General features: G+C 34.5%; 1 protein-coding gene across 1 annotated transcript; it reads right to left on the bottom strand.

Annotated features, from left to right (window-relative positions):
• Positions 1-1,418: 1,418 nt before the first annotated feature.
• On the bottom strand, positions 1,419-13,846 carry LOC105051349 (elongator complex protein 3). Its single transcript, XM_010931726.2, is given in 10 exon segments — positions 1,419-1,772; positions 2,470-2,622; positions 7,910-8,014; positions 8,115-8,334; positions 8,835-9,001; positions 11,429-11,603; positions 11,825-11,864; positions 11,867-11,996; positions 12,114-12,183; positions 13,329-13,846. Coding segments are annotated over 10 exon segments (1,683 nt in total). The 5' UTR covers positions 13,793-13,846; the 3' UTR covers positions 1,419-1,613.
• Between the last annotated feature and the right edge of the window lie 5,332 nt (positions 13,847-19,178).

The following is a 19,178-nucleotide window of genomic DNA, read 5'->3' as shown; positions in this document are numbered from 1 at the left end:
CATATATTTTCTTGGCTTCAATTAATCATAGAATGTCAACAACGATTAAAGTTTCCTTTACAAAATCCAATCTTATAACTACCTAATTCATGGGTTGAAAGCCAAATTTAAACCAACCCACCCCCCCAAAAAAAAAAAGAAAAAAACTAATTTTTAGATTGACATTGTTTTGATTAAGGTTCTACCCTAATCTACAAACAATTTAATACTTGATTTATTTTGTTTAAGTCATCTATTTTATGTTTGTTTTTAATAGATAACTAGTTAAATAATCTAGGTCTATACGTTTTCCTAAAGAGAGATTTTTGTCCTTAGTGATTTGTCATCAAGTCCTGCATTTTGCTCTGTTACAGAACTCATACAAGGATAGAAAAATGAAGCTTCAGGTATGGAATCCCATCGTGGGATAGGCATGAGGAGGGAGAAGTATGTACACTAATGGGCCTACTGAGAGGCAAACGGTTTGGAACGGATGGGGAATACTTGATCTCAACCTGACTTAACAAGAATTTCGGGTCTTGATTTTGGATCCAAACCAGACACAATCTAATACTCAGACTTGTATTGAATCCAACTCAAAATATTCAGATTTGTATTGGATGGAATAGATCAAGCTAATAGTTACAATTTTATATCTAAAAATATAATAATTGATAATAAAATATAAGGTTACTAAAAGTTTTCATATGAGACTAAAGAATGCCAAATCAAATAATAATTAATACATTCTTAATGTACAAGTTGACAAACTATAATTTTAGTGAATAAATAATTGATAAACATGAGATCATTCTCAATAAAATTCATCAAAACAACAAATAAATGCTTAAATATAATAAAGTGATATACTTATATAATACGTATATCATAATTACAATGTTGTAGATATTTTCAACCCAAAAAATAAAGATTTGTTACACCCAAGTCAAAAGTGGTTGCACGATTTGGTGATTTTGTAAAGAAAATGCGACCAATCAGTCTAGAACAGTGCATGCTTGCTGAGCAGCAGCTGGGTTGCACTGCTATCATCAGGATTTGAAGCTTTAGATTCCATATTCCTGCATCAGATCTTTACATTCCATTTGATGCATGGCTGCGAGTCGCCCTTTGTGTAGATCCTCCTCCAATGGTGATATTTTCAGTGGCTTTAAAATTACAATCACTTTTTATTTCTCCGATCAAAAAGACATCCTTTGGCTACCATCTTTGAAGAAAGTTTGGAAGAAAGACCAACAGAAGAGAGTGCGTTTGTATTGTTGTTGGTTTACTTTATACCAGAAGAAAGGCTATAGGTAAAATTGAAAAGAACAAGAGCATAACCTGGAATCCAGTAAGCAGGAACATTCTCTTTTCTTTCTAAATTTTATTTTTTAAAAGTTTTCACGTCCTCATCCACGTCTAAAGGCATAATTTCCACATTTTTGCTGAGTTTGGAATTTCTCCTAACTGATATGAAACCTGAGATAAGCATTTAAATCAGAACATACCATGTTCTAAATACTGGATAGACATACATACAGAATAGCAACCCCAATAGTTCTACAAAATTGCAGATGATTTGAAGTCTCTCAACCAGCATGGACTAGTAAAAGAACACTAAGTTTTCTACTGTGTTACATTAAATATTTTACCATGTATGGTCCTTCAAGTTCATAACCCAATTTTCTGTAGTAATGACGGGTCCCAACACCTGAAATTACAGCTATTTTTGTGGACCGGTGCTCCCTCTCAGCAATTCTCTCTGCTTCTTCCATCAAAAGTGTGCCATAACCCTGCGTGATGAGAAACAAGCAAACTAGTTTTGTAAGCGGACATCATAATGCGCATGCCGTCATGTAAGAGCTTAATTTCTGTCTGTGAGGACATATGTTTTAACTAAATTATAGATATGGTAGTTCAGCTGTTAGCACAAAAGATTGCTACTCAAGTGTGATAGAAATCAATGAAAATGGATTATGTAAGCAAGAAGTTAGTTCTGCATGTGGTGAAGGAAAGCCCAAATTAGATATTTTTAGTCATTTTTTCTGCATCCTAAATTTTTTACCAAAAAAAAGGAATGCCTGAATTCACTTCTCAAGGGTCATTCTGATGTTATTAGCTATCTTTCCTCTATTCGTCTTTCCTATTTTTACTACTAAAATAATTTCTCTCTCCAACGACAGACCATTAAACCATTCAAGATCAATCAAAATTAAATTCTAAATTTTAATTACTTGTCTTATTCAAGTTAGAATCTTTCATGCCTATATGGAAATATCTCCTCTAAAGATTCTCCTCTCTCACTCTCCCCCCTCCCCTCTCAAAAAACCATTTAATATAATTCTTATTCAAATACATCATTTTTTATAATTTCCATGGAATGTAATTTAAAAAAATTATAATCATAAAGTCTCCCTTCAAATGAGCATCGCAAGTGCCTGATTGTTGGTAATTCTAGAATCAACAGCATGAATCAAACATAGCAGTCACCTGGTGCTGCAGTTTGTCAGCATCACGTCCATGCACAGGAACTGCAGTTCCATATACATGAAGTTCACGAACAATTGAGCACCTCCCCTTAAGTTCAGGGCATGTTGTGTTGCGGCCACATTTACGCAAGCGTAGAAGTCCAACAAGAATATCCTGTTCCCAACGCAAAGATTAGATACATTGCAGTCCAGCAACCCAGATTCCTTAGAACTTTACTAACAGAGGGATACAAGCAAGAAGACAAAAACCATTATATAAGTAAACATGATTTACCAGCCAGAAAGATATTGGCATGCCTAAGAGTAATGTAACTCCAAACATGAAAGCCAAAGAGAGAGAGAAGTGAAACTTCTCGTCAGAAATCTAACACAGATCTTTATGCATATGTCTATCATACCCAAGCCTACTAACCATATTGCATTAAGAACAAGATCCTATTCAGCTTCAGCAATCTGTGTGAACAAAAACTGAGTTTTGATGCCTCCAATATAGAAAGACAGTGTAAAAGGAGAACATTTAGATAGAAAATGAGAAAAAGAAAATCTATGAACTCACATATGATTTTGTTAAATTTTCATATTATCAACAAGATATATTTTGCATAAAAGGATATGGTATTTCAACATAGCCAATCCCAGTCTATTTCATTCCTTTCATCACAGCTTATGTTAGTTACCCAATGACTGACAGTCGTAATCCTATGACTTTAATGGATGCACATGAAGCATGGCCATGTCAGTGTGTAGCATGCTTGGTTACATGTATCCATGTCATATAGCAATCTATGACACTTAAATACTTATATCTATGCATACTTAAGTAATCCTACAAGATTTGCTGGACATGCACTAAACAGTGCCCATGTTGCAGTATCTAGTGTGCCAGTTTAACGCGCATGAATGTCATATAACAACACTAGGACATTGGTAACCATTCCTATATCACCATATTTGGGGCATGAGCTCAACCTAGATGAACAACTTTTCCTTGTTACATGTGATAGTAGCACATATGTCACCAATATCCTTCTCTCTCCAAAGCATGATTTAAGTTTCAGACAAATTATTTCACAATTTTCAAAAAGAGCAATCGGAAGCCGACACCAGAATAAATAATCTTGTTTTTAATTTTTTTAAGTTCACTTTGTTAGATGTTTATTGTTTCCATAATAAAACAGAACAAAACATGATTCTTTGCCTAAACAGATTCTCAATCCAATCATGATCCTTTGGCAAATTGCAAAAGATTATGAAATATGTAATTGCCATTTCCTCCATTTTTTAGACAATCTAAATATATTTATTCTGATTGTTATTTCTTCACTTTCATTTATTTATTATGATACTTTTTGCCACATCACCTAACCCCAAAAAACAAGCGTACTCTCTCTCTAAGATCTTTCATATTGCACATTAATGCTTTGATTCTCTAAATTTGTCCATGAATCCTTATCCCTGAAATTATATCAGTCTTTGCATATAAGTTCCTCGGGTTTACTTAACATGAGGTGAACAAAATATTTTATTCATACAACAGTGTGGATTTACTAAAAGCTTCAATTAGATCAATCACTTTGCCCTTAGTAGGATACCTCAATAGGTTTTATGCCTTCTCATCTTCATTCTCCCTCACTGGTTGCGGATCTCCCAATTGTGAACCTCCCCCACTGTCAAAAATGTTACAGTTGGGAGTGATTTCATGTCCCAACCCTCTCCAATGTTCCATCATGTGGTTATTTGAGCAAGTAATGAAGGCCAATTTGAGGGCAGCAAGGTTGTCAAATCGCCTTGGCAGTCCTACTTGTTGACCGTTTGAAAGGACTAGGAGGAATGCCTAGGAGGCCAAGCAGGCAATAAAGCTGAAAAAAAAAGCCTAAAAAATTAGCATAGATGTATGTTTTCCTCATACATAGTTCAAAGCAAGCACATCAAGCGTCATATTTTTTAAACAGTAACACTGTGTACTAACTAATTTATTTAAAAATGATTTGACCTATTTACCCTAGTTTTACTCAATAACATTTTGTTAAGTGATTTAAAGTATTTAAGCTTCTTAGAAGCACAATATGCCCAAGCATCTGTTAGTATCTAAGGGAACAGATCGTAGATGGAATCAACTTCTCTCCCTTGAACTAAATACCAAGGAGAAAACTAGTTAAAAATTTTTTGTCTTCAACAAATCAATGAACCAGAGGAGCCTTAGGTGGTGAGGTGCCTCACTAAACAAGGCACTTGGGTGACCATCTTGTTTGAAGACTTGGAAAGCACTGAGTGCCTAGGAGGTTGGGCTGTCCAAGCACCTAGGTGGGACCCCTAGGCAGCAACTTGTGACAACTTGGAGGAGAGAATGACTTTTATCTTCTTAGGTGAAACCCCCATGTTAGTTCTACTGAGGATCAGAGAAATAGGTAAACTTGCTCTTGCTTCATGGTTCCTGTTCTTTGGGTTTTCACTTCTTTGAGTTTTGCATTTTTATTTGTATTTTCCTTCTTTTATGCATTGAATTTTCAAAAACTTGAGAGAACTCACAAGATCATTGAAGAAGCCAACTTGAACTATTTCAAGCCAACATCTCAAAATTCCAGGTGTATCAGGAGGTAAAATTTAATGGAATCAATTGTTAAATAAATTGCATGGCATTAAGATGAAATTGGCCTAGGTGGGCAAATCCCTGAAATGACATAATTATTAAAGCTTGGTCTAAGATCATCCCAAAATGGTGTAGCAATATAGCGTTCATAGCCTAGTCATATGGCAGCAAATATCAAGATCAGCAATCATCATCTCTTCGTCTTTCTAAAGATCACAACTCATCCCTCTCCTCTCCCACTTCTACAAATTATGTTGCCTCTTGAGAAGATAATATGAAGAAATTGAGAAATTACATTGCATGTTGCAAAAGGAAAAAACTGAATAACTACAACAGGAAGTCCCAAAGAAGCCAAAACATCATACCTAAAGGAAGTTAATTATTTGATATTCTTTTGTAACAATGACAGATTTAGGAAAGCTTCAATCAACTTTTGCCGTCTTGAGATTTTACTATGACATAATAGCCATCCAATGCAGGAACTTACCATCAGCTTCATCTCAATCCTACTTAGACATCCTAATTTAATTTACATCTAACTAAATCAAATCAGCCACCAAACCAGATCTGACACAACCAAAATCCACCAAACTCAAGCCGAAGTAGATCATGCTCCTCATCCTGATTGTCATCTATCTTTGTTGCTCCAAGTGCCTGTGTCTGCAACCCCAGCCTGAAGTCTACCATCACCACTATAGCAGATTTCTCTATCAGGGAAAGGAACAGAAGTTGGGAGGGGAGATTTATGGATAAGACTGAGGATTCTGATTAAATTGCTATTGCAATTTTTGCTAATCATATTATAAAATAGTTTACATGGCCAAGCATATCAATTTGAACATTTCACCTTGAACATGTCAGTCTTCTAATAAGCTGTCAACGTAAGGAAGCTTTGTTGAGCAGCAGACGTGATTATACCAAATAATGGTGAAACAATTTATGTTTATATAATTTCCTTCTTTCAAGCAGGTTGGAGAAATATCAGAATCAAAAGGTATTTGATTCAAAAACTTCAATTAAATGGTCCAGATGCTTCGCATTCAAACACGTTCATAAACTCTCTTTCCGCATCCATTAAAGGGCGTATCAAGTGTTCATGTCATACAGTTCCTAATTGACACTCTTGCACATGAAACCTTTCTTCAGAATGCTACTTCCATTCATTCTTATCTTCTTTTTTGTTCAATATATAAACTGCTTCCATGCATCACATGATCCTTTGATTGTTTACTTCATGAGAACTGCTAGTTTGAGCCAACAAAAAAAAAAAAGAAAGATATTAGCAATTTTATGCTCCTTGTAATTGGAGCAGTATGTTAAGCAATTCCATTTGCATCATGCAGATAATGGTTGTTGGCAAAGTGATGAGCATAAAATGTCACGTTAGATAATTATATTTTTTAGTAACTTCTTCAAGTTCGTAAATCATTAAGGATGCTGAACATGCCATGCAGTGTTTATTGAAATCCATGGTCTTGCAACTTTAACTTGTGAAACTCCCAGTTTTCTCACCATATACACTTTTTAGTCTGTCAATGTATCATCTTAACAACATATATCTAGCTTTCTACTAACAAACATAAACCTGGTTATTGAACCTCAAGCTAATAATGATTGTATGATTTCTATTTCAAAACCAAAAGCATGATAAATTACTATTAGTTCCTTCTTGACAAAGTGTTATAATGTCAAAAGCAAGGACTTATAACTGATCCAAACTGCTCAGTTCGAGACATATCATACTGTCAATTTTGCAAGGGCAAATCCAGAACTGGTCAAAAGTATCAGTCCAAATTGATTGGTTCAACCAGTTTTAGATAGGGTGTTGACCTAATTCGCCCTGCCTAATTGGTGCCACAACTTAAAACTCCCCTCCCCTTTCTATCTTCTTCTATCTTAATCCCAATACCTCAGTCCGTCCCATTTCTCTAATCTCTCTCTCTCTCTCTCACCCCCCCTCCCCCGCGTGCAGATCTCCCCAAATGCAGCTCAAATCTGACAGCCCCACAGCAAGCCTTGCAATCAATGAATACCTTGCCTCAATGCCCTTTGACGGCTTAGAACACCAGCAACAACCCCCACTAATACTTGCCTCCATGTCCCCAGTCGCACTTGACATCCTTGATCTCCTAATCCTAGCCACTAGTAGGGTGCCAATCTCATTGCCTCCCTCCCCTTCTCTCTTGGTAAATCCTCTCTATCAAAATTTGCATGAAACCCTATATTAGTGAAACCAATACTTGACTAAAACCTTGCGGCACACCGCTGTTGGTATGGTAAGTTACCATACCGACCCGATACCTAATATTATGGGTCAGGTACTAGTTTTGTGAACTTTGGTTAGGATACTTGAAGCCCATAGTCTAAAAAATGCCATCTAATTATCACAAATCACAAACAAACAAATAAAAACTATAACCTTATGAATTTGGGAAAACAATACCATATATCCAACCATTTCAAAATGTTAAATAGACTATATGAAGGATTTTGGAAGGGTTAAGGTTTAATAAACGATCATTTACAAGCAAACCTTATAAATTATAAAGATCTAATCTGAAAAGGTTCAAGAATCCTTTTACAAATAAAAAAATTGTACCATCATTAGCACCTTGACAAAGCACCATAAAGGTCATTATAACCAAAATGTTAGTTGAGTAGAAAGTCCAATATATAATATGATGCAAAAATGCATGAATTCTCGAAAACAAATGATATAGTTCGAGTTTACATAGCTAATATAGAAAAATGCTCCAACATGTTTTGATAAAAAACAATGCCCTGGCTTAGCTCATACTTCAAGAGAAATCTACACAAAAATAAAATTTCACCGTACTATTTAAGTTCCTACCTGACGTGTATCTTCGTATGAGAGAAAGGTCTCCCAACCCTCATTTGCTGCATAGTCACGCCGCACTAGCTCTACCTCTTCGGGTTTGATTTTATGGTGAATGCCCTAAAAATAGTTCACAAAGGATGGGGGAGGAAAAAATCAAACAAGGTACAAAGCTCATATCTTCAGCAATAACATCAAGAGATGATTAACATCTAAAGACCTGAATCCCAGCTTCACGTGTTCTAACATCACGGCATTTTAAGCCTAAATCTTCCATGCGAGCCAAAGCAAGCTCACGGAGATTTCCCTTTTCAACTCCTGAAGTAACAAGGGGCATAGGTATATCCCTCTGGACTCTATAAACACGTGTCCATGGAGGTACCATGGAAAGAATCCTGGCAACGATGTCTACCAAGAGTTCCGGTGGGTAATTTCTATACCTGCAACAAATAAGCAAGAATTATCTTAGATCCAATCAATCATAGCATACCTAGTCAAATATAATTGCTAGACAGTTTAACAAAGTGATTAGTTCAATCAAGGTTTTAAATATTGTAGGGACAAGAGCTGCCCCTATTTTCTGTGGAACTTGGACGCCCTGCATCCCGACACTAGAGATGGTGGATATCCCATTCCATCCCAGCCCATTGCCAACTCATCCCCATCCCAAAACTTGGGACAATGCCTCATCTTGACACTAGGGATGGTGGGATGCCAATTACCAAGGATGGGCATGCTCTTCGAAGAAATTTACCTTTTTTCTAAGATCAAATAAAATCACTATCGAAAGTCAAAAGCAAAATGAACCCAAAGTCAACATGCAACAATGATCCCTAGTTCAATTTGCAGGACAAATGACTACAACAGAGATGACTTGGACAGTTTGCATGCATTTCTGTGACAGGAAGGAATTGGCAAGATGTCCCAGCATAAATTGTACCTTCCAGTTTTCCACAGCTCATAAAGACCAGTCCCACGGATAACAAGTGTTGGGTAGATTTTAAGTCCATCTGCCCTAAAAGCAGGGTTTTCAAAGAATTCTCGAAAACTTTCCAAATCCCTTTCAACTCCAACATTTGGAAGATCAGGCATCATATGTGCAACAACCTAGAAATACGAGCAAGGAAATTAATGAAAAGGAAAAAAGAATTTAAAGAGCATGACATATTAAGCATCACATTATACAAGACATAAAAACATCTGATTCACAAGTTTTAAGTACCAGATATCCATAAAAACAATAGCAATTGATATAGAAGTGATGATTATCAAAGTAAGAATAGGTAAAATAAGTTGGCAAAATATATATCAGGCCAATCCTACAACCAATGCATACAAAAAATAGCAAAATCCCTATATATGTATGTATGCATGTATGTATCTAAAAATCTCTCAGTGGTAAGTGGAATACCTTCTAATTATCAGCTCAAGTTGGCATTCCTACCAAGAGCTTTAGGGACTCCTAGCTTTGGATCCATTATCTATCCAAAACATACATGTAGTTCATGTTGCCTTCATCTAAATGCTACTCTTACCACCACAAAACATGCTCCATGTAGCTTCACTATTCAGCTCACTCGTAGCTACCTCGTTACTGACACCATATCTCCATGTTTCTTAGTTATCTTGGTCCTGCCTGATGCTCAAGACCTCTAGACATGTTTGGATGTCTTCAAACAGACAACTTTCAGACTTGACTTATAGCAACCGCTTATCTAATATTTCGCATATTACTATTTCGGTAATATTGAACTTGCCTTTTCCATAGTTGATGTGTGTATCAATACCTAACAGTCAAAACATCTGTCTTAGTAGAGAAGATGTTAAACTTCAAATAGTATATTTGTAAGAAATACATTGTATATTTCTAGAAAAATACACATGAAAAGCAAGCTGTCTTCTATACTTTTCCAACTTTCCTACAAGTATGGTCATGGGTTCAATATTATAGACTAAATGTGTACATGCAACAATTATGCTGTTACTTTTCAAACCCATCTTTAGTTTGAGGTCAGTGTTAGACCAAGTGCAACAATCCTCATGCAAGCAAGCATATGTCTAAGTGCATGTGTTATGAAAACTCCATGTAAAGTGTTTTAACATGTCTTCTTTAATCCTCTTACAAGCATGTACATGCTGACATGGATGCCATATGGAAGCATTAATAAGGCATCTTACTTTTAGGCAGTGAATCAATATGAGATTTATACTTGGCCCCGACCATGTAAAATTCACCTAGTCCAACCATACTCCTCAAATTCAGAATTGAAGACGAAAAATAAAGATGGATTTGCTATGTGCTCCAGTCAAATAAGATCTAGAAAGCCCTCAAAAATCCACTGACATAAGCTACATGGCAAATCCAAATAAATGTGACATTAGTTGAAAGTCCTAAAGCTTTAGCTGAAGTATTTTACCTTCTTACTTCATATTGGATGTTATAGATTCTAGAAGTTGTCATAACGTGCTAAGAAGATTTAGATTCCAGAAGTTGTCATAACGTGCTAGGTATCATATAACAAAGTCTGCTTTTATCTTCTAGATTCTCATCAGATAAACACCTCCACAACCAGACTTGTAAGATTTTGTCCTCCTATTTGATGCATTGATAACCATTTACATGAGATACTCTCCTTATGACCATTGAATAAGCAAATCACTATGGTCTGATATAATAATTTACCAACCTGATTGGTCGAGAATCCAATCTGATCACATGACCTAGGTCACATTACTTATTAGGACATATAGTGGTGCTTCAAATAAGCAGTCAAAAGCAACGGTGCAAAATAGATTCTTACTGGCAGATGTATGGATGGATTATACCCTCTCTTACCATGGAGATGGTGTCTCGACTATGCAACCCTCATGTATGAAATGTAAGTATTCTGTGTACTTCCTAGCAAGGATATCAATACTCGATATCCCTAGCTATTCAGGGTGTGTGTGTCTCTATGTCTGTGTAATTGGTATGATCTTACTAATGAAAGGGAAAGCTAATGATTGGTTTTAGGTAATTGTTATGTTACATGAGCATCCTTTCCTTTCTCCTTAAGTACTTCCTGAAAATGGCCACTTCCAGTGAATAGTCATTCAAATTTGTTTCTGTAATGTTTTTCCTTCCTATAAATTGGGAGACTTGGACATATTATGTCAGATAATTACCAATAAAAAATCGACAATAAACAGAATGATATGATAACATCCTTTTGCTAGAGCATAGGTGCCAGCAAGCAAAAGGGACACTTAATATACCTTTGATGATATTATTATTTTTAATCATTCAGGCATTACAAAACAAATCAAATTCAAGGTATATCCGCAGAAGGCAAGTATCATAGTATACAAGAGCAAGGTATAACATAGTTTCTATTTTATTACTTTTGAAAAATAACAGCAGAATATAAAAGCTCAGGTCTGTCTCATAGCATTAAACCATCACTGGTTTAAAATAAAATGGTAATGTAGGATAGAATATTATTAAAGGACACTTTGCCACAATCCAGTTGATATGTAAGATAAAGCAGTTTGCACCTTAAAACCAGCATCTTTCGCTAAGCAAAAGCAATCAGCTACAGCAGCTACTGTGTGACCTCTGTTTGTGTCACGAGCAACATCTTCATATGTGCTCTGAACTCCTATCTCCAGTCGGGTACAACCATATGATAGCATCTGACGTAAATGAGGCCCTAGACAGTAATCAGGTCTCCTGATTGTCAACAATCAACAGTAGTTTTAGCTGATCACAGAAAGCTTACAAAAACACCTTGAAATTTTAACAATGCTGAATGAAGTCACAAAACAAAGTGATCTTATAGTGGTTCTATTTATTAAAATATTTATTAGAGACATTTCAATTTCATCTTTGAATTTACTACAGCATTTCTAAAAGGGAATATGCAGAACCTGCAAATTCAAATGGTCACTCACGTTTCAATTGTCATGCCGATACATTTGATTGCACTGTGTCTGAATAACAGACAGCCTCCTCAACATTTGCAGAAGTGTGTCCTGATAGAGCATCATGAAGGTTTCTTATAAAGTAATCACGATAATCAGCTGGCAAAGACATGAATGTTCCCCCCATTAGGATGAACTCAACCTGCAAAGAGTTTGGTACTTACAATATGAACACAACCCCTAAAGGATATTGATGATCTCAATAAATCAAGATCAAGAGCCTAAGGATATAAATTCAGACTGCAGTGTAATTGCAAACCTTATCCACACTATGACCTAGCCTTTTCAGTTGATCTATACGGCTTCTAGCTTGGACATATGGGTTATATCTGAAATGATGAAACATATTAAAGAATCAGTTCATTAGTAGCAGAATAGCTATAGGAAATTCATAAAATTGGGTAAAGAAAGAACACATGGCATGTATTCTAAATGCATACCTCATATCTCAAAAACCAATTAACTGAAAACATTCCACAAAAGCCATAAGGCCCATAAGGCAAACAACCAGTTGTGTCTAGAGTATGTCTAAACAAACTTCCCTTTTTTTACCTAAATAGAGATGATAAGATTCACATGAACATGGATGACAGGCATTCAGACCACAATAGTAGATTTAAACGATCAGATATGCAATGCCATGGCACATCCCAAACCAATGAAATTCATGGACATTGCTCAATCTTCCAAGATGCACATTCAGGGGCCCTGACTTTCCAAATCCATCGGCTTATTTCACTACTGAGTTTTCCAATGATAAGGCATATTTTGTTCATCTTCATTTGTCTTAAGAAGATTAAGTTTGCAGAAATCTTATATCAAAGGCAAGAGGTAACCAATGTTTCATAATTAGAGCTTATTTTATTATGCGCACATCAACCTTGAGGAAAAGGTAGTGGTAAGGGGGAAGGAGGATTATGCGCTTATTTTATTAAAAAAAAGTATATTAAAAGATGCAGATTTAGAATTCAGTGATGGTGTGTCAGGTAGTTATCTGTACCTTTTACTAGCTTAAGTGGTATTAGAGATGTATGACTATAACTAGATATTATAAATGTGCCAGTAAGGATGATATGCGGTTACCAAAAGGGCAGTTATCATAGTAAAGTGTATAAACATATGCTAATGCTAGTAATTAAAAGGTAATGACTTTGTTTCTAAACATTCTTCATTAAGAGAAATTCAGGAGCTTCACTTCTCAAACTAAACCAAATTTGAGGTCACTTCTCCTCAAACTAGGAGCGAATATTGCACAGGTTTAATTTTATTAAAGAGAACATATATCACATTCTTCAAAATTGCTAATTTTACTTGTAATTCATCAAAAAAAGATTTCTTTTTTTGCATTTGTCAAAGATTTCCAGATATAAACAGTTGCCGCATCAAAAGAAGACAATAACTAAACTAAAGAACCACAAACAGAAAATTTATCTAGTAAAAATTACAGAAAAAAAAAAGAGAGCAAAAGAATAACCTAGCTCGGATGGCTCTCATGCTGGTGGGCTCGTAGCCGGTGTACGACTGAGTACTGTACTCAAAATCGGAATCAGGCCCGCCAGGGCAATAGACACAGATGTTCCCGGTGGTGGCGATGTGGGGGCAGCGGTGAGGCTTGGACATGACGGCGACAACGGCGATGCCGGAGGCGGTGCGGACGGGCTTGGCGCGGAGCTTGGGGAGGAGAGCGTCGCGGTCGGACTCCGGGACGGCGGCGATCATCTCGACGAGCTTGGGGGCGCGGGAGAGGCCATACTTGCGGCAGGCGGCGGACTTGAGGGCGTTGAGATCGACGTTCTCGCCACGGCGGGAGCGCTCGGCCATGGCGGAGACGATCTCGGCGATGGCGCGGACGCGGGCCTCCTCCTCGGAGAGTCCCGGCGGGATCGCGACCCCGCCCCGGCCAGGCGTCGGCTTCTTCCGGGGCTCCGCCGCGGCCATCGGCGGCGGCAAAAGAGAGACAAGGGGAAGAGCTGGGTAGGACCAGGGAGAGAAGGCGAGGGTATGAGCTTTTTGTTTTGCTTGGACTAAAGTGCTGATAATTGCAAGTGCTTCGCACGTGCAGACAGGGTGCACATGGGCTGGCCCATGTTTTAGTCGGGCCAGTAGCCCGGCCCCATTAAAAGTTGCCAATGTTTTAGCCCAGGCCATGCATTGTCCATCCCATCCCTAACAGAGAAAGCATGGATATACTAGCAATTAGACATATACAAAGGAATGCATCTAACTTTTTATATAAGATTTAACATAGTTAACAAAAAATTTTGTTATACTTAGATTGGTTTAGCATTCCTCAATTTTTTTTGTGTTAGTGACTTAACATAGAACCAAATGCTCGTGTCTCAAATCTTCAACAACCCAACTTCACTTAGATGTATAAATTTAAGGATATAATTATTGAAAAATATTTATTCTTTTTACTAGATTGAGTTGATCAGTTAATGCTTCTTATAACTTGCATTTATGTTGTATTATTTTTAAGTGTATGACCTTTAAGTTAATTTTATTTTGATATTTAAGAAAACTATAGCCAATAGAAATTTTTTTTGAAAGACATTAAGAATAGTTTAGAGAAATACAAAGCTATACCTAATAAAAATTTATTTTGAAGGATATTTTAAAAATTATGCCAACTATCAATTTCAAGTTGAAATAGGAGAAATCATTTTTGGAGTACTAAGAAGTTTCATGAAACACTAAATTCTTGAATATAAAAAAATTAGTTATTCATTATTCATTTAGGAAGTACATAACCTTGAGGTATTCTTTAGAGATCACTTGATTATTATCCTCTATTTTGTGATTCATAGGCTAAAAATGCATTTGATTAGGATCCAATATAACCAAGATATGAATAATTCTTCGTATATATAAATTAGGTCCAACTCATTTATAAATTAAGTCAAGTCTATATGAGAAATAAGATCATTGTATAAATTTAAAGCAAGTTATTTGTAATATAATCAAAATTGGTCGCTAGGTTAGGATTAGGTTATATTTGTATTTTAGGTATTGATTCGAAGAAAAATAGAAGAGATCGAGGAAAATAGAGAGGTGAAACTAGAGAAGAAAGGGGATAGAGGAAAAAAAGAGGATGGTAAGTAAGAGGAGAGTTATATTGAAGGAAAGAGGAGTTGGGAGAAAAGTGAGAAATAGCTAGCTAGAAATAAAAAGAGAGAAGGGCAAGAAGTTGTAAGAAGAGGGATGGTGTTTATTATAGTAGGATATACTCTAAAAATCATTTGCATATACTTGTAAATATTTATTAGACTAATATATGAATTTTTTTTTTACCATAATCGTATATAATGTAAGATGATGTAGTCTAAATTTATCGACTTATAACTACTATCAACTAGAATGGCCAACTGAAATAACTGACTACACTGACCGACTAGATCGACTGACTAGTTATAATAAAACATGTGTCTCTAAGTCAAATCATATTTAAGATAATTAAAATCCATTTAAGGATGGTTATAGTCCACGCACTTATGAGATATGTTGCAGGATGGTTAAACTCATCCTATATGTTAAGCAGTTATTGCATATTGATAGTTACAACGTGTTTGATTGTTTCAAAGAACGGATCTATTTTTTTTTCAAATTTTGCATTAGCAAAGCTCTTTGTATGCTATTTTTTTGATAATATTTTGTAATGTATAATAATAATATTTAATTTCACATGAAAATTTATAATATGGATGGTAAGTATACAAAAAATCTAAAGCATCCTTTGTATTAATTCCTTACCACTCAATTGTATTAATCTATCCAATTCTTCAAAACTATATAAAAAGCCCGAAGCGTCTTCTTTTTGGAATCAACATCTTTCATTAGTGGTAACCCTATTAAAAATCAGTAAAGCACTATTAATTTTATACAAAACCCTATCTACTTTGCACTTATTAATTATAATTCTTGTTGTGGGCCCAAAAAAAGATGAGATTTTGAGTAAAAAAAATGATGAAATATACAAACCATCACTTGAAAAGGAAGAGAGCCTAAAGGCTATACAAGTCAACTAGCAAATTAATGATTAATTTCTTCAAAATTATTAGATGCCTTCCACATGCTATATATGATGAAAAGGTTGAAATCAAAATGATAGAGATAAAGAGAATGCAACCCCTTTTAAGTATCATCATTTATGCACTGAAAATACGTAATGGTCATTAATTCTAATTTCTAAGAGTAGAATGCACTGTATCATAAGTTACAACATCAATATATTTACATGCAAGATATATGAAAAGTCTATTTAAAGAATACAAAGAGATAGATAATATTAAAATCATAAGTTGTAACTTCAATATATTTATAGATAGCTTCTAATTCTATGTTTTGAAATTAGAAGAGGCACCTAACATATTTTTACATATTGTTTACTAGGTCTCAAACATAAGTTTAAAAGTGAAAATAGTTCTCAGAGAAGAATTTATTGCTCTTTGAAGTAACAATACCTTTAGATCTTAGATATAAAGTACTAGATAGTATATCAATAGTACATAATCTTCTCTAAAATAATTCATTTGATCAATATATATTAGTTAATTTTCACTCTATGAAGCAAATGCATGACAAAAAATCTATGTAGATATTTTAATAGTGATCACATCTCTTAAGAGAAAGCATCTGTTGCTCCTATATACAACAACAATTTTCAATCTTATAAATAAACTCTCAGATTAGGTATCAGTAGATGCTTACCATAATCAATCTTATGGAGATCTGTAATTGTGATTAATTATTCAACCATTTAATTTATAAGAGTCTATCTTTAATTGTAAGGTTTTAGTTAGTGATATCAAAATAAATTTTGGATGGTGCTATACAGTTTGCTAGGTTTGCCAAAAAAAAGTGAGATAGATTGATATTGGATTTTAATATAATTGACACAACATAGAGCTTAAGTATTTAATGCCAAGATTTATTTTGTATTTAATACTTAAAATTTTTTTATAAAAAATAAATATGTACTTTAGACTATAAAAGAAAAAAAAATTATATATTTGATATTTTAATATCATATATCTTACTCATGTCCATTGTTACTTATATTTTAATAAATTTTGATTTGGTTCTACTTTTTTTTTCTTTGAATATCGATTATAATTTTATGTTGAAGATTATACTGGAATTGCATCATTTATTTTTTTTGATAAAGTTGCTCAATGGCTAATAGGCAAATCTGTTAAAGAATTATATATGAAGAAAGTATGTACAACATATATTTCATATCTTATTCATTTCATTGATTAGTTGATAATACAAAGTTATGTATTATCTTATTCCATTAGAAATCAAAAAATATTGAGAAATTATATATTCTAAATTAAAATTGACGAATACAATCTCAAAAAGAGAAGACACAGCTACATTATTCTTAAAGTAATTTTTAATAATGCACATAATGAATCAGGAGACAACAACTAGTTGTGTCTAGAGTATGTCAAAATATTTTTTTTTTTACCTAAATAGAGATTATAAGATTCACATGGATATGGATGATAGGCATTCAGCCAAAATAGCAGATTTAAAAGATCAAACATACAATGTCATAGCATATCCCAAACTAATGAAATCCATAGATATCGCTCAATCTTTCAAGATGCACATTCAGGTGCTTTAACTTTTAAATCCATAGTTTATTTCACTGCTGGAGTTTTCCAATGATGAGAAGGCATATTTTGTTCATCTTCATTTAGTCTTAAGAAGAATAAGTATGAGGAGAGTAGGGCCCTAGTTACAATTTATTTTCAAAATAAATGTTGGTTTATTCTTATTAATTTTTATGAACCACTTTCACTAGATAAATATATTAAAAATTTATTTTTATTACCACTACCTAGGATGCATATGAGTACATATGATTATGAAGGCATATCTTCATGCCTTGTGAGCTTAAACCCTAAGGATGTACGGCTGTTTGTTGCTCCCTTGACTTGGGTTGCTGGATTGAGATGTGATAGATTAAGTATTAGAGTGGATCTAACTATAACTCATGTAAATTAAGGGATACTTCAGTACAAATCCATTGAGATGACCACAAGTTGATCGTGGTGTTTATGAATCGATGCATAAAATTAGATCTCAACCTATCGAGGACACCAGAGCTTAAATGAAGGAGTATTAAAAGATCTATACGGGCACATATTTAGTCCTACATCGATTATTCACTAAGAAGATCTTGGATACTTATACAGAATCAAGAAACCTAAATTACTTTTCAGATAGCTTTTTTTTGGATAAGATCTTGGATTGTTACAAATAGTATCAGAGTAAATCAGAGCATAATCTATATAAATTACAAGATATTACCGTACATATTTAGTAGGGCTGACCACGAGCTGATCGTGGTGTTTATGAATGGAAGTATAGATTTGAACTCTTAGCTTGGTGAGCACACCAAGATTTAAAGGGGAGAGTATGTGAGGATTCATACGGACATATATTTAGATACTTATACAGGATTAAGAAATCTAAATAATATCTTCTAGCTAGTCTTTTTGAATGAGATTGTGAATTATTATAAATGGTATTAAAGTGAACCAAGACTAGGATATTCCGCAGCACGAATTTATTGGGTTGACCTTGGGCCGATGTGGTGTATATGAATGGATGTATAAAATTGGACCCTCAGCCTGGCGATGACATCAGGGCGTGAGGATCCGTGTGGGTGTATTTTTAGTCTCATATTGGTTATTCGCTAAGAAGATCTTTAACTCTTATATAGACTAAGAAACCCAAATAATACCTTCCAGCTAAATTTTTTAGATAAGATCCTAGGTTGTTACATTAGGCTTATAGAAACCTTATGTTGAAGGCAAAGATAATCGATGTTTTATAATTAGCGCTGTTAAGAAATAAAATTTTAAAAGAATTACATATTGTACACACATCACCCTTGTCGAAAAGATAGTGTTAAGGGGGAAGGAGGGTTATGTGCTTATTTTATTTAAAAAAAATATATAAGAGATTCAGATTTAGAATTCAATAGTATATCAGATAGTTATCTACAGTTTTACTAGTTTAAGTGGCATTAGAGATGTATGACTATAACTAGATATTATAAGTATGTCAGTAAGGATAATATGGTGGTTGCCAAAAGGGCAGTTATCATAGTAAAGTATATAAATATATGCTAATGCCTATAATTAAAGGGTAATGACTTTGTTTTTCAAAATTTTAAAAATTTAGAAGCTTTACTTCTCAAATTAAGTCAAATCTGAGTTATTTCTCCTCAAACTTGGAGCGAACTATTGCACAGATTTAAGTTTATTAAAGAGAACATATATCACATACTTCAAAATTGCTAATTTTATCT

The sequence above is a fragment of the Elaeis guineensis genome, chromosome 9 (genome assembly GCF_000442705.2).
Source record: "Elaeis guineensis isolate ETL-2024a chromosome 9, EG11, whole genome shotgun sequence".
In the NCBI taxonomy this organism is placed as follows: domain Eukaryota; kingdom Viridiplantae; phylum Streptophyta; class Magnoliopsida; order Arecales; family Arecaceae; genus Elaeis; species Elaeis guineensis.
Note: the sequence above shows the minus strand (reverse complement) of the source record. Positions and strands in the feature narration are given on the sequence as shown.